Raw genomic sequence first — 24,725 nt, 5'->3', positions numbered from 1 at the left:
TTTTTTTATGGATATCAACACAACGAAAAATTTAAAGTTGCATAATAAATCTCTATTACAAGAATTAATCAAAGATTGGTTTAGTAAAATTATTTACTTGTAATATTTTTTTATTCACCGTGAAAGCTAATACAATATAGAAAGCACTGAAACTCTATAATCATTTTCACTCTTTTTTTTTCAAAATATGTACTGAAATTTGAAATTTTTTCAACAAACATTTTAAAAAGTTACAGTATCAAAATTATTTCTTATTTTAAGTAGGAAGACTATTAGAGCATTTAAAAGTGTCTTTAATGCTTGAGTGATTTTAATGCTTTTTATCAAATGTACTTATTTTCTCATGGTGACAAAAAAAATTATCTACGTGAAAATTATTTTACAAAATCAATTTCTGAGTGATCTGTGTAGGGTGAGATTTGTTATGTAATTTTAAATTTAGCGGCGGCAGAATACCTAAAACAAATATTGAGTAGGTAGGTATATAGTTGTAGAGCGTACAACTAGAGGGCGCTTGCATCTTTTACTGGCTAAAGGTAATTTAACTCATTGTATTACCGATAATTCCTAGAAAAAGAAAGCAATAGAAGTTGGAGAAAGTGTCAACAGTTAGCGCTGTTAATGACCACGAAATCTGTTCAAGTTTCCTATCTATAGTATCATTTATCTAGGAATGGAACTAACTGTGTAGGTCTCCGATCAACTCGAGACACTTGCGCATTGGATATGTGCAGAACTTACTTCTGTGATCTTCCTGGTATAGTCTCTCTATAGTCTTCGCTGCGACGGATGGAAAGAAACTAAATTTTCAAACGTGGATTGAATTTTCAAATACAGCTTGTTCGCCAAGGTCCACTTGTTGATCTTCCTGTTGCTGGCGGAATGGACTACTCGCTGCGACAGTCTTCCTTGGACTAATCGCTGCAACGGCCCGATGTGGATTGAATTTCCAAATACAGCTTGTTCGCCAAGGTCCACTTGTTGATCTTCCTGTTGCTGGCGGAATGGACTACTCGCTGCGATGGAATTTTCAAATTTTACTTGACTGCCAAGTTCCTATGGCGACGTGGTGGCTGTGCAGTCCTCACAAGCTGGACTTACTTCCAACGGTTGCGTACAGACTGCGGGAGCGGGTGTCGAACTGGACCATAGAAAAAGGATATACTATAAAATCCTTTTTCTATGAACTGGACTCTTCTCGCTGGCTGGCGACGCGCGACGGCTGTTGACTGATTCTAGATTCTAACTTGTTAGGCAGGCAAATGCGCCAATGGCTTCGCGTTCGTGCCGTGTGTGGTTAATTCAGCCGGTGTGAATAATGCAGACGGTGGTGCGGTATTATATATTTATTAAAATAAAATGGAAATACAAAAAAGCTGGGTTTCTCGGAATCCTGTCTGAAAATTACTTCGTTTCAGTCTTATTCAAAATAATAACACAGGTTCATAAGAGTTTTGTTCCGTTGATTCATTTTTATATATGTATGTTCCATTTTTATATGTACATATTTTTATGTTTTTGATGAATTTGATAATGTTCTAATTATTGTTAATTATTTGTTGTTACTTATTAATTGGGCGCCATTTGATAATAATGTTTAAATTTGAATTTGAACCTGTTTTTTATTGAGAGTAGAGCTGACTGAACATCAGGGAGTGGTTTCCTGTAATTTTATTTTGTTAGATTTGCTTATAGTAATTTAAAATGTTTTTTAAATTTTCACAAGTATGAGTATATTACAAATTTTGTGTGTGATTCTAATTTTATAATTGACAAAATTTATTCTTAGGCTAAATAAAACAATTACCTACATAAGATTCCCCCTTTTAATCTAAAATATCAAAGTTATGATTTGATAGTATAGTGTCGACATTTCAAGATTTGATAACGTGTAAATTTTGGTTTTACGTTATATGCATATACGATTAAATTTTAAATTTACATATGTCTTCAATATTCGAATTTAATATGTGCAATTGCAATTTGGCCAAATTTTAATGTATAGACAACTCACAATACGCTTCTTTGTTTTGCTGGTTTCTTTTGACGTTGACGTCCAGAAACTCGTTCTGACTGCAATCACTGTAACGTTACCAGCAGCCACTGACTACACTTTTTCACTTTTTTTTTATTCCGCTAACTTTTAACTAGTTCAAATTATAGTGTCGAACTTTATGTTTATTACTAATGATGGTTATAAACTTTCCGGGATTTTAACCATTTATGGACATTGTGTGGTTATGACGTATGACATCTCTTCATGTATCTGACGTTTCACTTTCAGATGGCTGGATAGGTAATTTTCACAACTTTATTGATTATTATTGATATTCAATTGTTATTTTTGGTGCTAGACTGAGGATGTTACTGTTTTGAAGATTTATGTGAGACTAGCTACGATATGCTCGGTTTTTGGTTTTATTGAACTGAAAACAATAAACTTTTGAGAAATTTTATTTTCAAAATACTGACTTTCTGCATGTTTTAAACTGCATGGGTCTTTACATACTTAGATTCTTTAGATTTTTCTGCATTTTTTTTATACCAATACCATTCATTGCCTTTAATATTTCCCCGTTTTCACTTTTCTAACTGTTCTTTCCTGTTTTTTGAAACTAAACGATTGAAAAATTTTAGGTTCATCGACTCGCCGAGAACTTTTAAAGTTTACACAAAAATTTGAACTTTGATTTGAATCCCAACACAGTTTCTGATATTATGAAGGTCTTTTACACTAGCATAATCTATTTTGCAGTTCTGCTATACTTTTAAAACTAGAGATTTACTAATTCTGACGATACCATAGATCTGTCGTTTTATAAGCGCTACATGAAACTCTTTACACTGGCTCAGGTTTAATTCCAGTCATAAATATTGTTTGTAGGTATGCTATATTTTAAGTTTATACAAGATTCATTGCCTGTTACTTGTGAAATTGAAATGTGTGAAATTCCTTTTGCTTCCGTCGAAAACTTTTCAAAATTCTGAAATTTTTCCAAATTTGCGTATACCTGTACATTAATATGATAGCTGACGTTACTAAAAGGTTCTTTATTATTCCTTTTATCTTTTTAATAATGCATGGGTGTATTTGATCTACTATTTAATATATAAATTTAGTTTTGATCATAATTTTGACAGTTGCGACGTTTCATAGAACGATTTTAAAACTTATACTACTACAAACTTATTTTACATACAAAAATATCCTTCATTTTAACCTTTATTGGGATCTACACCCCTGTTATGTCAGTTTTTTATATTACATTAAAATATTTCTATTTATTTCAAAAATTTTATTTGTTGGTCCCTTTTTTATACCTTTTAAGTTAACATGAGAACAAATCATAACAATATTTTTTAGACATTTCATTGTTTATAATTATCGATTTGCANATGAGTGCATTTTATCCACTATTTAATGTATAAATTTAGTTTTGATCATAATTTTGACAGTTGAGACGTTCCATAGAACGAATTTAAAACTTATACTACTACAAACTTATTTTACATACCAAAATATCCTTCATTTTAAACTTTATTGCGATCTACACCCCTGTTATGTCAGTTTTTTTATATTACATTAAAAAAAATAAAAAAAAAAATATTTCTATTTATTTCAAAAATTTTATTTGTTGGTCCCTTTTTTATACCTTTTAAGTTAACATGAGAACAAATCATAACAATATTTTTTAGACATTACATTTTTTATAATTATCGATTTGCAATTGCTTGTTGTCATTTTTGTAAGAAATATACCTAATAATAACAAATTAATTATTATTTTTCTACGTTTTAAATATGTTTTTTTCTGATAACGAAATTCACATTATTTCATTAATATTTTGTATTATTCAATGTTTTAGAAAGGAACTATCAAAATGTTAGAAAGAAATTAAGTTTTGCTCAGCAATGAGGTAATTTTTCTATATGACAGTGATAAAAGACTGTAAAAAGGAAATAAATTCTATTTAAATTTGAAAAATAAAAAAATGCTTCATCTAAAAACTAACTAAAAAGATCTTTTAATTTGTTGAATATGCTTTTGTTAGTAAGTAGAATAGATCGAATATAATAATTGGCTCAGCTGATATTCAATATCAATCACACCCTAGTCTCAACTTCAGCTTAATAAACAAATGATCTACATTGTTATGTGAAACTATTGAACTAGATGATATGACTATGTTAAATTCAAGTTAAATGTGGAAATGATTTAAATTGATATCTCATTATTCATTCGTATGTTGACAGTATCCCATCTCTGCATTTCATCACCGACAGTAGCTGCATCTGCAAGTATGTACTACAAAATGTTAGTCAAATAAGAACGTAAATAAGAATGCTATCCATCAGTGTCGAAATGCTGCACAATTTGAGGTTGAATATCTGCGATAATATTTGCGTAGTGATGTGCAACATTAAAAAAAGGGTAGAAACACTGCCACTGATGATACTCTCGTTGTAATATCAGGAAAATGTTACTAGGCATGTTTGGGAAATGAGTTCGTAATCTAGGATATTACCATATTACGAAAACATTCACGTGAGGAGAGTGTTTAAATTTAACTACAGAACTTCATATCACCGGTACATTTTCTGGTATTTTGTGCATGTAAATTTTTATTTTCGGTAATACAGAGGTTTCTTTTCTGCTACGCGAAAATATTAAATTTAATGTAAGTTGTACAATGCATCCCATTTTCGATGTCATGCTAGATCTCGGTTAATATTCATGATAAATGGCCTTGGCCACTTTTTAAAGGGAAATGACTGTAAATTCGTTGTAATACGATCAGGAGAACCATCAGTAGTTTTCACTTCTGTACGATGCATTTCAGTAAAGTGTCCATAAAAAAAATTTGAGGGGGTTTAAGTCAGGAGGCCTTGGTGACCATTATAAATCGAAGATTCTGTCGGAAACCACGTTGCACCATCGTACAGGAATTTGTGGTTTAAAACCATATCTTCAAGAAGTTCAGGCAGATTTTTTTAGATTCTGAAAATCATCCATTTGATTGGCAAAATATTAATCGTTTGTCGGCAATGCCCAACATTCAAAGAAAAACAGTGCCAGAAGTAATCGCGTTGAACGGTATGCAGATTTATAGGACATGTGTGTTGTGAACACAGTTTTATATGTAATTAACACATCTGGTATATACAGGGTGTTCCGAAATTCATGCAACAAAATTTGGTCAAAGATTCTTAAGACAAATTTAGGGGACCTGTATTTTTTATTTTTGCCAAGTGGCCCCCTCTTTCGGAGTTACAGCCCCCTGAAGTCCGCCCCTAAGAATCTTTTTTTATATCTCAGAACCCTGTTGGTACAACATGGTTTTGAGATATAAAAAATACTTCTTAGGGGCAGATTTCAGGGGGCTGTAACTCCAAAAGAGGGGGCCAGTTGGCAAAAAGAAAAAATTCGGGTCCCCTGAATTTGTCTTAAGAATCTATGACCAAATTTTGATTCATGAATTTCCGGACACCCTGTATACAGGATGATTCACAACTTATCCAAAAAAATTTGGGAATAGATGCGGCATGAGAAATGGAGTCAATATTATAAAAAAAAATTTTGTAAAATCCTTATAGTTTCTGGAAAAAAAATTATAATTAAAGTTATAGCACATTAAACCACTATATAGCTGGACAACTGTAGTCTCTAGCGTCATTCGCATTACGCGTGGAGAGCCATGTGACTCCTAATACTGAAATCCTTCGCTGCGGTAGTTTTTACCTGTTATCTGTGTTATTTACATCAGTTTTTTAGTTGTTGGTGTCAAAAATAGCTTGCGTGTATAGCAACTCAGTTGCCAGTTTCCAGTGCCGTGCAGAAGTGTATCAATCAATCAATTTCGAACTGACCTTTTTGATTTTTTCTTTGCAAAATTGTATTTGTAAGGGTCCCCTGTACATCCAGAATTTTTTTTGGATAAGTTCTGAATCAGCCTGTATAGAGATCTTGAATATTTTGTTGTAACAACTATTCACAATTTGGTGCACATGATGTCCATTTCACAATCAGCCTTGTATAATTCGCACCACATAATTGATTGAGAGAGATTTGTCTAAAGATGTGTAAAATTTGTCGCGGATTCTTTTTTTGATTTGCGCATCTTGCAGACAACACGAATTTGGTCAAGCTGTATGTTATTATAACTTATTTGGTGATATCACTGGGAATCATCTTGTATAGATATTTTATTGAAAATGATTTGCTTATGTTTCTATATAATAGATATACTTATTTATATTTATACTACATAACTTTCTAAAATAAATATTTTAACGGTAGTAAAAGAAAGAAATTATTTCTATGAATTATAACCAATAGAACTTTTTTTTTTCGTTAATAACGCAAAACCATAAAATAAACTGCGACCTATTCTTGTTGCATATGTATCTAATTTATTACTGTTAAAACGTTATACCTGTAAATCATTGGATAAAGGCTTTGAAAATTTTTTATCTGAGGTGGGCATTGCACTGGTGTAGATGCAAATTTTTTCTCTAATTTCATGGAACCGTGCAGTCAAAATCATACTCATGGCAATTATAAATACATCCCCATAATTCCAAATATATGCACCAATCCAGTTGGCAAGCTGTAACAGTAAACTAATTAATGTACCTAACTAGTGTAAAAATTATAAATATTTTTATTCCGTACAAGTCATAAGTATGCGAACAGTTTGAAAATTCAAAGTTTTTATCTTACTTTTATTATTTATTAAATGTCTAAAATATCACAATAAAACATCAAGACTCACAATTTTATTTCAGGAAAAGATTGGAGAACTGGTTAGCACCCCGTACATGAATTTTCCTTTAATCTAAGCAACTGAGACATTTAGGAAAATAGAGTGTAACAAGTTCTTAGCTAAGACGACTGGTGTGGTAAAAGCCACTTAGAGTATTTTAAATTTATTACTTCACAGAATACGCCACCCTTGACGAAATATCCAAAAGGTACTAATAAGGTTTGATGTCTTGCTATCTATCCTAGTTTTTAGGTTTATCGTTCTTATCGAAGCGAAAGGGAGGCAGAGAGTACGCGTTCGTATACTTTAGTATTAAAATTTTTGTACGTTTATTCAGATACATTAAAGTGTATTGTATACTGTCTACTTATGTAACTACACTTGTAAAATTTCAAAATAAGCTTTTCTAGCATAAAAATAACGGAGCAAAAAAATATTTGACTTAAGTTAAAGTATTAGTAAGTAGTAGTAATAATAATAAAGGCATTGTTTACGTAATGGAAATGTAAATATTTCTATAAAAACGATTGATTAAATAAATATAAAATAACGAATGTTAATGAAAAACAATGTGAAAAACCATAGCCTTGCATTTTTTTTAATACCAAATATATGAATGTAGATTGATACCAAATGTAGGTGAATACCAAAGGTTTGGAAACCACCTAGAGTCTACCTACTGCTTAAGTCACACATTTTTCTGATAATAGTTTTGCCTGAATTTTATTACCGTGGGTTTTTAGGTCGCTGACCATGAATCTGCAGTCCAAATCCGAAAATTCCTGTATAAAAATTTTAAAAACGGAAATTTATGAGTAAAAAGTCCAACTAACGGTCTGTGATCGATAACGACATTCACTTAAATGGGAAATATACGACGGATGCACAAAATGAGTAAAATTTTGGAGCTAAAAATATAAATTTGATGGTTCAACTAGCAAACTATCAACGGAATTTAAAATCTATTTCAGATAAGACGTAAGTATTTCAAGATTCCTCAATAATAAGTATTTTAGAAATAGATCAAGTAAATAAATAAGACTATTATTAAGGTTTCATATAATATAGTCGATATTCGTGATACACTGATATAAATGATAACTGCCTGAAAATAAATAACGTTTTCCGAAAATTATTTATACTGAAATATAATTTAATAATATGAGTTAAAACTGATAATGAAACTAAATTTACTAAAATGAAGACGGAATACCGCTTTCTAGAATTAAATCAACAAGTTCTGCTTGAAAAGAAGTTAATTTTTATTTCTTCTAATAAATTATGTAATATTCATTACATTATTTATAGTTATCTACTGTTAAAACATCTCCATTTAATTTTCTAATAATTGCTAAAAATATTGAACAAAATATATGTAGTATTCGTTAGAAACATTCCTAAAAGCATCTTCTTCATTGCTTCATGCTGTATTGTTATATGTCACTGGACGTCATAAAGACCGTAAAATTTGTCGTCCCCTTCGAAATTTTTTTCTTTCAGTTCTGACATTGGGCAGAAGGTACAACTGGACAAATAAATTAGATGACCTAATTCTGTAAATTATAATGTGGCAGAAGTTGCTAAAGCATAGCTGAAGGCTGGGGTAGCATTACTGCCGTGAGCGAGACTAAAACTTTCAGAGGTGATGACTGTTCTTATTTAGTGGATAAACCGTGGAAGGATAAGAATGATGTTGTCAGACATTTTTATATTTTTAAGAGCAACGTATAATTACACTAAATTTACTTATATTTACTATTTGCAGTGCATTTTGTGCCATAAACTGTTTAAACATAAAAAATACGTGTATACCTATTAAATTTCATCAGACTTTCAAATAAATTATTTTATAAAAAGGTACTGTACAAGCAAAAAGTTGATATATTAAAAGGTACCTATACTTTCGGTAGTCCACTGTTGCTGTATTTCTGTATATTTAATACAAATTTTTAATATTTCTGATTCAACGAACATAGATAAGAATTTTCTTAAAATAGGTTAAAATAACGTATTAACACAGTAAATAGTGTGTATTTAATTTTTATTTTTCTAATTTAATAGGGGAATTATGTTTTTTTAATGGAAACTATAGAATTAATAACTTTCGTTACATTTACATTGCCAAGTCGTTACGTTTTATTACGCTGTTATGTTGATAGTACCGACAACTGCCAATAACAATGACTAGTTGCTTAATTTTAAATCTGCAATGCAGTGGATTTAATATCAAACGCCGAAACGCCAAAGTAAACATGTCACTTTGTTGACATTTGAGTCGATTTTATAGTGTGTTTATTAAGTAGTTTTACAAATTTTAAAGTGAATTTTTGACTAATTTTAAGATAAAAAGTTCATATGAACATGGGTTTGCAACGGCTTGGTTCTTGGGATATAGAGCGTCACATGTCACATTACCGCACTTTTATAGATTTTGGAGTAATAATAATGACCGCACTATATTTTAATTTTACAATAGGTACAGAAAAAAATAATTTACAGTCTAACACAGAGATAAATAAACTTGGACGAAGTTAAAATATAAAAATAATAAAAAACAAACATAAACTAATCGTAAACCATGTAAACCCAGTTTAACATTGTTATGGCAAGAATTAATGAAAAAATGATTATAGATAATTCGAAAATCAGCTTTAGTTTTTCAGATGTTTTTGTTCAGATTTAGTCTTCTCGTTATATTAATCAATTTTTTTGAAGTTGTAGTTTCAATTCTAAATCAGAACTTCAAAATTTATTAATGTACGAAAATTTTATAAGATCATTTTTTTCTGATTATATAGAATTTATAAAGTATAAAAAAGGTGGTTTTCCGATTATAAAACAATATGAAAAAAAATGTTATTAGTCAGTAAAAAAAATATAGAACAAATCTTTCTTACCAGTAATATAAAAGCAAAGGCTGTATTGTACGGAAAAAAGTCAAATATATAATGAAAATGCTTCTTAAAGTAATATTCCAGGCCTGTAGAATTGTTGTCGCAGTCTTTGGTCAACATAAAAGTTAATGCTTGTAGTGAGTGTTCCACTGAAAAGTAAAAAATAAATACTGCAATATATATAAAATATGAATATTAATACATTTAAGAATGCTTTTTATAGCTAAATGTAGAAATAATACGAACAATTACAATCCCTAAAAATATTTGTTGAAATATAATTCCAAAAAAAGAATAAACCAATAAAGTTCTGTTATCAGAACTACTGTAACAATTTACCGTGGCAGGGGAGTGTCTTGAAATTTTCCCTGTTAATTTCAGAATATTAAAATATATTATGAGTAACGTAAATAATATGTATAAACTAGATTTTTCTTTTATTTTACTCCTCCATTGATTTATTTCAATAAGAAATACTGACAAGAACACAGTATACAGGGTGGTCCGAATTTTATGCAGAAAACTTCGAGGGTAGATAAAAGATCTTAGATCTTTAAAATAATATGTGTTTGCCTTGTAAACATTGGTCTGGAACAGCCCCGTTTTAGAGATACAGGGTGTTGAAGTTAAAAAAAATTGATTTTTTGTTTATATCTCCGGAATCTAATAACCGATCTAAATAAAATTTGGTACAGATAATGTATGATAGTAGGCCTTACATTCCCTAAAATATGAGCTTTAAAAGTTCAATCAGTGGTGTACAACTGAACAGGGGTCACCCCCTTTTTTACAAAAATAACTACGCCACTGCACTTTTTACAAGTTATTGTAACGTATTTATATTCTAATGCACAAAATACGTAGAAAAGGTAACTTTAATTTTTTTCGCCGTTCTCAAGTTATTCAAACCAATACTTGCCTTGTGGCTGACACTTCTAACCATAATATTACAAGAATATTTATGCTTATGCTTAAAAGTAAGTGCAATTTGTAAGCACATCAACAAAATTATTTACACTCCTTTCTACACCACCTGTGAGGTAGTGTTCCTGGCGTGTTTTAGTTTTCCCTGGAGGCCTAATACTCTATAAATAAGAACAATTTAAATCAAAATAATAATAAAAATATATTTGCCAAGCAGCAGCGACTAAACAAGATACAAAATTAACGTTACGTATTTACAACAATTGTATTACACTCGTCTTCTATTCGTTGCAGTAGTATCTGTTGGAGTAGAATAAACTTTACTTTTCAGATAACCCCAAACACAGAAGTCCAGGGGGTTTAGATATGTCAATCTGGCTGGCCAAAACACTGAACCATAATTATGGTTGACATTGGCATTTAGTTTTCTACCTATCCATCGACTCAAATAATTTTAATTAAGCCATTCTTATATTATTCTCCCAGAATGCGCAGAAGCACCATCTATTGTATCCAGCTTTAATGGATCATCCTCTAATAAATCAAATAGATGGTTTTCTAGAAAGTATAGAAATGACTGGAAATTTAGACGGGTTTAGAAAGGTCCACAAACTTTATTGCGAATTATTCCGAGCCACACGTTCACAGAAAATTCGAGTTGAAAAGATCTTGTCCGAATTTCATGAGGATTTTCTTGTGACCAAATATGCAGGCAAATATAAATGTACATTTATTATTATTTTGATTTAAATTGTCCTTATTTGTAAAGATAGTGGGTTAGACTTCCAGGGGAAATTAAAATGCGTAAGGAAGTAAGGTGGTGTGGAAACAAGTGTAAAGAATTTTGTTGATGTGCTTACAAATTGCACTTACTTTAGACCATAAACATAAATATTCTTGTAATAATTTATGATTATATATGTCTGCACAAGGGGATTGTATTGGTATGAATAACATGAAAACGGCGAATCTTAGGGATAAATTTCAAGTTACCTTTTTTACGTATTTTGTGCATTAGAATATAAATCCGTTACAATAACTTATAGAAAATGCAGTGGCGTAGTTTTTTTTGCAAAAAAATGGTGACCCCTGTCTAGTTGTACACCACTGGTTGAACCTTTAAAGCTCATATTTTAAGGAATTTAAGGCCTACTATCATACATTATCTGTACCAAATTTTATTGAGATCGGTTAATAGATTCCGGAGATATAAACAAAAAATCAATTTTTTTTAACAACTTCAACACCCTGTATCTCTAAAACGGGGCTGTTCCAGACCAATGTTTATAAGGCAAACACATATTATTTTAAAGAGATCTATCTCCCCTAGAAGTTTCCTGCATAAAATTCGGACCACCCTGTACACTGCAAGCTGTTACGATGAATACCCCGCCCACCGCCAATGTTATTACACCTTGGGTGTCGAATGCGGTTAATTCCAAGAAAGTGACGCAGGGGTCTTTTGAAAGTCTATCTCAAAAAAAATATCATACGGACGATAAAAAAATTGAAGACGGATCATCTGCGAGTCAGAACACTTAGGCGAGGAACTACAGCACTTTGCGATCTGCTCTTGGAGGATAATAAAAAAAGGGATTTATCTGGTCACAGTCTGAAATATACCTATACAAAGATGTATTATTGACAGGGAAACAAAATACACACATCTTAAGGAAACACAATATTAATGCCATCTTTTATTTTTTTATTTATCTACAATACTTCAATATATGTACAACCCAAGACCAGATGCAGGGACAATCTACTCCAAGGCCGTGGTGTATACGCATTTCGTGTATAAGCGGGAAACAATACATTAGATAAGGAATACACGTCAGTCCTAGGTTAAAAGAGTAGTAGTAGTCACTTCTAATACAAAATAATGGTGATAACGCGGAAAAATTTTTCGAAACACAGGGCAAATGTAGAGTACGCGATAAACTTAACTAACTCTAGAATTCTGAGAGAGATATAGAGAAGATTTTGGCCCAGACAGAAAGGCAATAGAAGTCCAGAAGAATCGAAATAATTACGGTCGAGATGAGGGGTTAATCAGAATTATTTTAAAACAGGCCCCTGCTTCGTTTGAAAGCAATCAGAAGCTCTTTTGGAATCTCCATAATGTTCAGGAGTGATGTAAATTCTACCTCCAGGTATTTACGCCTTTTTACCATTAAGCAAACATAACGACATAATGATGTCTATGGAATTCTCGTCTTCATAACCTGCATCTTGCGCTGACAGTCAAACCAATTTTATTGAGGTGCTTGTTTAGATGTCTTTAGATGTCTATGATCCATCAGAATCCTGATGCTGGTTCTACTGAAGAAACTAATTTTCCGCTTTTCTTCAGCCTATGAGCCCCTTTGAGAAACCTAACCACTTGACCATTTTTATGATGATCTTTCTTTGATCCAATTATTATCAATGGATCAATGGTTTTACATAACACTGCGGTAGCATGAATTCAGGTTCCATTGTATGAGTGGCTAGAACTACATAGAGCTAGGGAAAGACTCATCCGCAAAAATCAAAGGCCACCAAAGGACTTAATATCTATTTTCATCGGCAAGGTAGAATCTAGTCTGGAAATTGTTTAACCTTTGACAACTGCCACGGAACCCGGAATTTGTTTTCAATTTCTGTTTTTAATGGAATCAATAAAAAAATTTAGTAAACAGGTATAACAAGTCTCAAAGTACGGTTTTGAAATCAAATTAAGTGAATAATAAAGCACATATTTTAAAATTACATACTACAATAACATTAGAAGAATATTATGTACAGGGTTTTCAAAAAGTTTGGAACCCCCCTTTATCTCAGAAAATACTGCTGAAACAAAAAAATTATTAGGACAAAAGTTGCAGGGTTTTGAGTGAGTGACCTTGACCATGATCTTGAAGGTTATTTAAAGGTCAAGTTAAAAATTTTAAATGGACCCGTATATTTTTTGACCCCGGAAATGGAAAAAATGGAAATTTTTACGTTCGGATATGACCTTGACCATGACCTTCAAGGTCATTTAGAGGTCAAGTTAAAAATTTTAAATGAAACCGTATACTTTTAATCCCGGAAATGAAAAGAGCAAAAAATTTTACGTTCGGATATGACCTTGACTATGACCTTGATGTCATTGTAGTTTCAAGGTCACAGTATTTCCAACAGCCTGTCTCTGAAGCTAAAATGTACTCGGGGTTTTCGGGGTCACCCTTTCGATTACTGGAGGCAAATGTAAGAGTTACCGTTTTAAAAACTATTCTGACCTTAAAATTATGTTGAAAGTTATCGCTATTTTTACTTTCGGAACAAGGCCGAGGTCATAACAATATCACTATTCGATAACTAAGAAAATTTTTGCCGTTAAATTTTTTTCGTAAGAGCATTATTAAATTTAAGTTCTTTGCTTACGTTTGACGTTTCAGTTACCTTTAGGTCATGGTCAAAGACATGGTATAGGTCATTTTTGAATTTTACGCTCACTCAATTTCCGCAGTCAAGAATATCGGGTCATTTGTTAAGAATCGACTTGACCTGTAAACGATCTTGAAGGTCATGGTCAAGATCATATCCGTTTACCTCTAAGTGACCTTGAAGGTCATGGTTAAGATCATGGTCAAGGTCACCCTTAGATTACTCACTCAAAACCCTGCAACTTTTGTCCTAATAATTTTTTTGTTTGAGCAGTATTTTCTGAGATAGAGGGGGGGTTCCAAACTTTTTGAAAACCCTGTATATATTTTGATGTATCTTTTGAAATTTGGTAGTAATGTATAACTTTCAACTTTTAAAGAAGGGGCAATAAAATTTGCCTTGCTATTTAAAAAAATCATGATGACGTGCTATCTCCTCGTTTAATTTTGCTTCATATTTGTTTTAGCGCCCATTGGTGTTATATCGATTTCTTTTATAATTAGGAGTTAAAATGTCTTTAAAAAGACCAATCTCATGGAATTAATTTCCAAGTGGGCCATAATTATTGTGAGTGGCAGTTACAAATGCCCGCTAATTCTATTTCAGGAATTTATCCTCCCAAACTAATTTAAGAAATTCCTGTCATGCTGTCGCATTCCTTAATTCCGAAATGTGCCCTTAGGCTCACGCTAATTTACTTGAGAAGGAGTCCACCTGGTGTAATATGATCCTATATTTAGAGATATTTTGCGAAATTTCCTTCTGAAGGCGTTGGTAGAATTAATAAATAAACGAGTTTCTTTACGTCTGAAGCGACATCATATAGCGTTAAATAGAATTTATATAAAATACCTTAGAAGTACTTATTTACGACGTTATGACATTTTTTATCAAAACATACAAAAAAATAAGTATCACGTAAAATAAAACATTCATAAAAGTTACGTTCTGTACATCAGAAATGAGATGCGAAATAAAGTTTTTAACTAGTTACTCAACATAATATAGCCTAGTTCTTTTATTTAATCAGTGGCGTCAGTGGTTTGCTAGGTGTCAACTTTCAAAAATACAGGAGCGTATTCTGTGGCCAAAAAGGGTTTTTTGTTATGCAAATGTGGGACAGCAGTTGTCCAGCTACAAAAATAGAAAAAATCAATTTTTAATTTTTAATTTCTAAACCGCTAGATATAATTTAACCAAATGCGGTGCGCATATATGGGTAAGTATATAACAAAAAATTGCCAGCTTTAGAAACTTGCCAGTGGCGGAGGTGTGGGTATATCGTCGATCATTATTTGCCAAAAAAAATATATCACCCTGTATAATATTACAAATAAAATATGTCAATGCGCTATTTGGTTAAATTATCTCAAGCGGATTAGAAATTAAAATTTAAAATTTGATTTTTTTTTTAATTTTTGACACGCTTTAACTGGAGAATGGCTGTCCTAAGACCCCACATTTATATAATAAAAACCCTTATTTTTCGCTACAGAATTTTTGACCCCTACGTAAGAAGTACTCCGAATGTAATTAAAATTTTCAAGTTTCAGTTTACGAGTAAATGTTCAAATATTATACCTACCTTATATACTACGTGACAAAAAATGCATCACCCTGTTGAGGTCAATATTTTAAAACCAAAGTCTATACATATGCTTAAGATGTAGAGAGTAATGAATGGTGAAAATATCAAAAAAAAGAGTGACATTTTATATTGTTTGATATGCCTTCCAATTTTTTTTTAAATTTTATTCTCTGGTATTTAGTCAGTTTGTTATTATTATTCGAGTGAAACAGTTCCAAGCTATAGTGATTAAATGCCCAGAGCTAGAAGACGGCAGAATTGTCATCAACTGACTGATTTTGAAAGGGGTTGTATTATTGGCCTACATGAGGCGGAAATTGATTTTCGCGAAATCGGTAGACGGATGCAAAGAGAAGGACAGATCGAGAAGACAGGAGGTTGAGACTGCTTGCCCTTAGGGATCGCCACAATACCTCCAGATCGATATAACTTTTTTTTGCATGAGATAAGCCATAAAGTCATATCGATCGAGATTAACACTCCCTCTAACCAATCGTGACCGTGCCCTTAGATTGGAATGGTGCAATGCACGGGTAAATTGGGATGGAGAATGGAATAGTGTCATGAAAGGCGGTTCTTGGAGTTTGCCGTGGAACGAGAAACATCTCTTTCCAGAGGATTGATGGTGTGGGATGGAATCAGGATAGGTAGCAGAACTCCTCTAGTATTTCTCCAAGGCCAATTGAATGTCCAAAGATAGATTCATGAAGTTCTGGAACTGTTTGCTATACCATACATTCGAAGGTTAAATAACATCACGTTCCAACGCTCGTCCTCATATTGCAGCGGTTATATTACAATTCTTGGAAGAGGCCAACATTAATGATCTCCTTTTCGCCTGACCTTTCGCCCATCGAACATGTCTGGGATATGATGGATCAAAGATTGGAAATGCTTCCAAATCCTCCAATGAACTTACAATAGCTGCATTATGCTCTACAAGTTGCTTATGATGACCGTCCTCAGGACTCCATAGATGATTAGGAGCATACCCAAATAAACCGTAGAATGTATTCATTTAAAGGGAGGGGAATTGAGGGACAACCCATTACTGAATTTGGACTCTATAGGATGCGATTTTTCCAATGAAAATGTTATCAATTGTTATTCTTAACACCATAAACACATGTAGAAAAGTTAGTTAAAAAATATACACTTTTACTGGGTGATGCGTTTTTTCTGTCACGTAGTATATGTTTTCCTTACCTGTAACAATGATATTAGCAATAATAGCGAATACAACTACATTCCTTCTCACGTTCGTACTACTCTTGTACTTCTTCACGAAACTTTTATCCAACGCATCAATTTTACTTAAAAATGTTGGAAATTTCTTGGACATTCTAATGAACAAAATCAACGTACAAGCGACATGGAGATTGAAAAGTGGTGATACTGAAACAAAAACGTACACAAAATAGTAACATTCGAACTTTATTAAAGTGACAGAAACAATTTGAAAGAATAAAACAGCTTTAAATTGAATTGAATTGAGGATTTATCATTTGAACATGCAGATTGAAAATTATATGCGTCAATAATGACATTTTTGTTGATCTAACAAAATAACAGAAGGGAAAGAAATGTTGCAATAGTAGTATATGATTGGGCAAAAAAAAACGATGCATAACAATACTGGTGAATATTGAGCAACTGAAAATTAAATGAGTTTTGTAGAAATAGCCAAGAAACATTAATTTTTGGGCTTGTTTTTAAAATATTATTTTATTTATAAACTGCTAAGTTTCATATTTTGGTTAATTTTTAAGTTTTTTGCTATAACTCGATAGTTTGTTTGTTGTAATTGAACACCATTTGCAGCTTTAATTTTGTCTTAGTACTTAATGAAGATCATTTAGATACAAGTAATAAGGAACCAGTTCTTCCACTGTAGATAAGATCCAAAACTAGGAAGCAACCCCCCAACCTTGAGATTTTGACGAACCTCCATATTGTTGTAGCATAAGGATCTTTTGCTTGCTTAACTAACGGTTCCTGAGGGACATAAGTTTTTTTATACAAATCTCGTCTATTTGTATATCTTATGTGAATACACCGACGGATATGTCACTAGAAGGTGTACGAGCGACACAAGCCTTCTCAGAATGGTCACTCATTCAAGTAATAACAGCAATCAACGTTGTTTTATATCAACAAGATATAAAATGCAATTAATGCCGAGGTAAGGGAAACTCCTGAAATGATTAGAAAAGCACAAAATATTTTTTTATCTTCAAGTAAGTTCAATCGAAAATTATGGGTTTATTATTAAAAAAATAATTATTATTTCCTGAAAAGCAATTGAACGTAGAGGATTTATCATTTGAACATGATGAAAATCCAATAATCCTGATTTTTATTAAACACTACTATATACAATTTTTTGTCAAATTTGATATCCATCATCATATTAATACGTTATTAAATATTTAGTTATACGAAATACGAAATTATAAAGCATCGTAGCTAATCCTAAACGTAGCTCTAACTAAGCAACAAAGTACCAGCAATTAACTAAAGTTTCTTACCAATTTTAAGTAATCTGTTCCATTTAATGCAATTATCGTCGATGGATTTTAGCGACCTAGTGTTTTTTACCCTAGTTTTGAATACACTCTACTGATTATGTTAATTCAATGGAATAAGAGCCCAAACTTTCGTCTTAACGACTTAAAGATCAGCTACCATTCTCTAAAACGAACTATGGTAAAGCTCGCTTCAGGTACAGCCATTAATAATTTCCTCACATTTTATTCATGGTCTTTTAGGAATCTGAACTCATAAGTTGATTAAGTTATAGCAATGACGCAAAAAGTTGTTTGAACAAAGAAGAGTCATTAATTGCTCAAACAATTGATAATTAAAGTTGCTTTTATATTGGAAACCTTATGTTACAAACGGAAGAAATAATACTCAGTTCATCTTAATAATACAGCGAAAGTTAAATTTGAAATATATTCTTAAGAAGGCCTCAATTAACGCGATGTTGCTATATTTTGCAGTGAACATACCATGAAACTACATATAAAGGGTGTTTTATTAACGGACATATTATTGGACACAGCTTAAAAGAACATTCCTGAGGTCAAAATAAGGTGATATACTAAACAAGCCTCAACTAAATGTTGCTGCTAATCAATTTATTGAGTGTTAAAAATAAAAAAATACATTGCAGAAACACTTCCAAATTTAATAAGTTTTTAAACAGAACGACAAATGAAAACTCAGTTAGTCTTGGGTAAATATAGAATAGGTACCTCTTAATTAGAAATTAATGAACCTAACAATCTTCAAAATAAAAGCAATTTTTGTTTGTAAATAAATAAGCGCGAAAAAATTTAGGGAGTGATTCGCTGTGGGAAAATAAGGTGCATTTTTCATATAAAAATATTCATTTTGAACATCCTCTGTAAAGATACAACCGCTTAAAGGGGGCGCCAAAAAGGTAGTTTTTCATTTTTTTCTGAAATACCAGCAAAGTGGCAGAAATGAAATTAAGTAGACACTTTCTGCTATCGAGAAGGCATTCAGTACACAATTTGTTGATTTTCCCCTACGGTTGTAAGGGGTAGAAAAAGCCACCCCTAAAACTTGTTTCATACGTAACTTATTTTCTTATTACTATCTTAACATTTCATTTCAAATAAAAAAGGTCTCTTTTTTCATAAAATTAACGATTTCTGAGCAAAAAATGTATTTATAATCTATTACATAGCACGATAGGCATAGGGTAGAAATTTTATCGCACTGTAATTTATCTAGTAGGCATAAAAAGTTACGTATGAAACAAATTCCCTCTATTCAACTCTATTCGTGGACACACATTCTCTATTTTTTTTTTTTTTGGGATCGAATTGGTTAGGAAACGTTTTATGAATTACTTCACACAAATTTAAATCATTTGTAATTTCCTAAAGTAAAAAGATAAGTTGCATTATGGATCGTATTTTGTTTGTGTTTGAATTATAACTGATCAGAACATGNAATAATATACTATTATAATCTATTACATAGCACGATAGGCATAGGGTAGAAATTTTATCGAACTGTAATTTATCTAGTAGGAATAAAAAGTTACGTATGAAAAAAATTCCCTCTATTCAACTCTATTCGTGGACACACATTCTCTATTTTTTTTTTGGGGATCGAATTGGTTAGGAAACGTTTTATGAATTACTTCACACAAATTCAAATCATTTGTAATTTCCTAAAGTAAAAAGATAAGTTGCATTATGGATCGTATTTTGTTTGTGTTTGAATTATAACTGATCAGAACATGATAGAAAAGGTCGAAAACTTCAGTAAAATAGGTTTACTTATTGGAAATGGCAACTTCTTGCAGCAATATGTCACAAGTTGTACTTTAAGGGTGACGTAGAACTAAGTTTGTTTCATGAAGCATTTTGCGATGAAATACGAAACAGTAGTACAAAATATTTTTATATGTATTATTATTGCAAACGTGAATTTATCGATTAAGAGTTTCTATTAGTGAAAATTGTAAATTTCTCAAAAACTATAATTTAATACTTTATGTAGCTTTTCCACAGAATTCCAGAATTCCAGAATACGTTATGGTTTCAACAAAACGTATATTTCTAACAATTTACATACATAACTTTTTGCTAATCAACTTTTTGTGGCCTCTCTTGGACGGCATAGATTTGGATGACATGTGGTTACAGCAGGATGATGCCACCTGTCACACAGCACATGAAACTATCTACTTGTTACGGCAGAAATTTAATTGATGACTCATATCACGTAACAGTGAATTGATTTGACCACTAAGATCATGCGATCTTATGCCATGCGACTTTTGCGGCAAAAGTTTCTTAAAAAAGTCGAGTATGCCAAATTAGTCGCGGAGGGAATTTGTCCGATGTCCTCTTTCATATTTAATAGCAATGTTTACCCTATAAAAACATGTAAATATACTTTGTCAACTTTTTCATTAATAAAATCTTTCTACCTCATATGGAATCTTGCGTTTCTTTTGGGACACTCTTTAGTTACAAAAGAATGAATTCAAAAAGTGGAAAAATTGTACTTAAATTAAAAACGCGTCGAGTGAATTATGAACAAAATGTGCACATATTTAATTCTAACAATATTGTTGTTCAATCCACAGGTATTAGGTGGCTTCCTGTATAACTTAGAGTAGTAATGCGTGAAAGGCGTGGCGTATCCACATAATTCTTTTAATAAGCACGTTGTGAAAACATTAACTCATAATTAGGCGCTCGGGCATCAATAAAGTCAACTGGTGAACGTTCGTTATATATATTTTTATTGCTTAAATTAATATAATAGAGAATAGAGCATTTTATTATGATATTTGTAATCGGAGCAAAGGCTTGTTTACGCTACGAGAGCTCGAGATAGACTGCGAATAATGGATGTAATGTTTTTAGGACGTAGAATAATTTAGGCGACGGTCGGAATTACGTTCCTGTGCATATCAAGGTCAAAGCTCATAAGATTTTGAAACAACTCTAAATATGACTTAATTTTAGAGAAACAAGGTGTTAAAATTCTTGAAAGAAGCGTGAGGATGTCCAATTTAGGCTAATGAAATTTGAACCAGTGACCTGACTAAATAAAGGCAAAAATTGACTAAACTTGCATACAATTATGTCAGTTAATGATGCTGGGAGATACTACCTTTAACTAAACCAGAATTTCGACGAATTTCGATTGATTCATTCCTATGCTGAAAAAGAGCTTTATATTTTTAATTCTAAAATAAAATGTAGGTATCTCTAAAATTACCCATTTCACCGAAAAATTCTATACAGTCTTAAACGTGACAATCAAAAATTAATAAAATGTATTTAAAAAATTGTGTTCTCTTTTACCACATAGGTACCCAAAATTGATGGTTGGTCGACATTATAATAAAACGACCACTATGGCATGATTTTAAATGTATTTTACTTAAATTTAAAATTCTACCTAAAATTTATCATCCCAAGAGCTTGTCATAGCATTTATTTTTCATAACTTTATAAATATTTTATTATTAGGTCACGAAGAAAGACCTCTTTTTTCTCAACAAATTTTATTACAAAAATTCTTCCATATTTCTTCCCCTTTATACGACGAGTATACAGGGTGTTAAAAAAAGAGTGTAAAATATTTAAGGAGGTAATAGTATGAACCAAAATAAGCAGAAAAGTCTCAATAAACATGGGTCCGCAAAGTAACGGTTGCGGAGATATGGAATGTTTTATGTTTTTTAGCCCCTTTTTTTATTTTGCAAAAACGTTGTGTATTTTCTTATAATAGTTGGTTGATGTTTAGTGAAATAAACAGTACGTATTTGACAGTTGTTCTCAGTGCACAAGTTTTCTTTCGCTATGGCTGGTTACTCTAACGCAGAATTAACAGACATGCATTTCATGTATGGTCGTGCTAATGGGAACGCCACCGAAGCGCGACGTCTTTATGTTGACGCTTATCCAAATCGCCAGATTCCTTCACAACGCATGTTTGGAAGAATTCACCAAAGATTGCGTGATACCGGTTCCTTGAGCAAACAGTGCCATTTATCCGGAAGACCAAGGTCGGTATCCACTCCTAGAGCAGAAGAAGAAATTCTAGCACTGGTAGAGCAGAATCCAGGTACGAGTGTGCGGAGAATATCAGCCGAGGTAGGAATTAGTGGTCCTCTTGTTTGGAGAATCCTTCACGAGCAACTGCTTTATCCATACCATGTGCAACGAGTACAGGCCTTAAATCCAATAAATGATCATCAAGCACGTTTGGTTTTTTGCCGCTGGTTTCTACGTCATGATGCTGAAGACCCTCGTTTTCTTGCAAACATTCTTTTTACTGATGAGGCCGGGTTCACAAGAAATGGAGTGTTTAATTTTCACAATACGCATATTTGGGCCGACGAAAATCCTCATGCTCTAATAGAATCTGGACATCAGGCACGTTTTTCATTAAACATTTGGATGGGTATTGTAGGTGACAGGTTTCTAGGTCCTGTTGTTTTACCAAACCGATTAACAGGCGCTGCTTACCTCAACTTTCTGCAGAACACACTGTATGAGTTTTTGGAAGACATTCCTTTGAATCAGAGGCAACAAATGTGGTTCCAGCATGATGGTGCTCCAGCTCATTTTTCCATGGCCGTTAGAGAGCATTTACACCAAACTTTTCCACATAGATGGGTAGGAAGGGCCGGACCTGTTTTATGGCCTCCAAGATCGCCTGATCTGAACCCTCTAGATTTCTTTGTTTGGGGATATTTGAAGACATTAGTGTATGGTACTCCTGTAAATAGCCTGGAAGAGCTGCAGCTACGGATTAATCAAAAGTGTCAAGAAATCCAAACCAAGGAGGGTGTTTTCGAAAGAGTTCGAATATCGTTGAGACGAAGATGTCGTGCCTGCTTGGAAATGGACGGAGGGCACTTTGAACATCTTCTGTAACTTTGTTTTTTGTTTGTTAAAAGCTTCCTTTGTCGGTTTATTCCTAATAAAATAAAATGTTTGAAAAACGAATAGTGGTCCATATCTCCGCAACCGTTACTTTGCGGACCCATGTTTATTAAGACTTTTCTGCTTATTTTGGTTCATACTATTACCTCCTGAAATATTTTACACTCTTTCTTTAACACACTGTAGAGAAATGAAACACCAGAAGATTAGGTAGGTATGTACTGGATTTGTAGTTGTTGCCGTGGAAAACAAACCAATATTTGTTAGTGACCTATTTTTTGTGAAAATTTACTACATTTATTTAAAAAAATAAACAGTGAATGAAAAATATAATGCTGATTTTTGTGGAAGTTCAAAATGGTTCGAAATTATCAGAAGGACTTTAGAGAAACAAATGATATATGTCAATGATGTATATAAATATTGAAAGTGTCTTATTATCTCCGGCAACGCTGATAAAATCAGTACCAGACTTGATCTAACCAGTATTGCTGTTTATGCACATCAATCTATATATTTTCAACAGAAATCGAAAATCGGAGGAATTTTTAAAAAATTTGAAATTTAAAAAAATATATCGATTTGTGATCGATATTTTTGAGGTTGGAAACAGCCGAGACGTACTAGCTTAATTCTGGAAATGGGTTTGGATTCAGGTTTGTTTTTCTTTCACGTACATTTTCGCACATTTTTACTTGTTTTTATCAGTTTTTTTGAAGTTAGAAAAAAATGTGATGTGATAGCACAAAAATTGGGGGCTTTCAGGTGCCATTTTGGAGCCGCCTTAAGCTTTAAAATGAGCCCTTGGTCGTTTTTTTTGTTTACTCCAAATTATGATCCGGTTGACATGGATCGTCCGACATGAATTCTCGAGTTTGTAATGGGCAACTTGCATACCTTTTTTCAATATCTAAAAATAATGTAACCGTACAAAAATACAAGAAATATCTTAGAGGTTGTTAATAATTAATTAATAAAGTTTGTCGCTAGAAATAAATGTTTTGAACGGGTGCCGCTCTAATGACGTCATTTAGTGCGATCGAGAATCGAGGACATGAATGACCGGCGTAGAACAACCGTACAGCATGGGAATAGGAAATAACAGAGTGTAGATAACAGCCAAATTCACTTTACTTCAAAGCTTCCCGCATGCTTTCGTTTCTTCAGATTAGGTTCAGTTTCATCAACATGAGAATTGTAGACTAGACGTTAGACAACCGAGGAGCAGGTGGTGTTCTACGCAGCACTAAATTATGACAATGCTGTAACAAATGCCGGGACGCGTAGTAATTTATTTATTAGTTATCGGAATGGATGGGCCAAAAAGTAAAATACTTCAGTCAACACTAATTTATTGAAAATTTAAAGGTTTTCAAGTAGGTTTAGCGTCGCCACAAAGCCGTCCTTCGGAAAAGGCTTCATGAAATTTAACAGTATTTTTTAATAAGTTGTCGGGGCCATGTGTTGAGCATCTGGTATAAAGAGAAATTAAGGAATTCCAAAAATAAGTTGGTAGAAGTTGTTAGAAAAATAATAATAGATCAAATTGCTGGTTTTTAGGCGGATTTTCCAAGCTATAAGAATAGATTAAATGAGATTGACTAATCCGTCCCGTATTGTTACACGTAGTCACTAGAGAAGGCTAGGGTTACTTGTAAGTTCAGTTAGTCACAGAATTATATATATAAATGTAAGT

General features: G+C 32.4%; 1 protein-coding gene across 1 annotated transcript in view; it reads right to left on the bottom strand.

Moving 5' to 3' along the window:
• The window catches only part of LOC108906493 (gustatory receptor for sugar taste 64e-like), a 39,414-nt gene that overhangs the window by 9,545 nt on the left and 5,144 nt on the right, over positions 1-24,725 (bottom strand). The window contains exons 2-4 of the mRNA XM_023455002.1: positions 16,788-16,976; positions 9,662-9,807; positions 6,435-6,608 (exon numbers count right to left, since the gene is read on the bottom strand). Of these exons, the coding sequence (XP_023310770.1) occupies positions 6,435-6,608; positions 9,662-9,807; positions 16,788-16,923 (456 nt within the window). The 5' untranslated portion in view covers positions 16,924-16,976. The remainder of the gene's footprint in view (positions 1-6,434; positions 6,609-9,661; positions 9,808-16,787; positions 16,977-24,725) is intronic.

This window comes from Anoplophora glabripennis, unplaced genomic scaffold, assembly GCF_000390285.2.
Source record: "Anoplophora glabripennis isolate ALB-LARVAE unplaced genomic scaffold, Agla_2.0 scaffold192, whole genome shotgun sequence".
Classification (NCBI taxonomy): Eukaryota; Metazoa; Arthropoda; class Insecta; order Coleoptera; family Cerambycidae; genus Anoplophora; species Anoplophora glabripennis.
The sequence above is the reverse complement of the archived record's forward strand: the minus strand, read 5'-3'. Positions and strand labels throughout refer to the sequence as shown.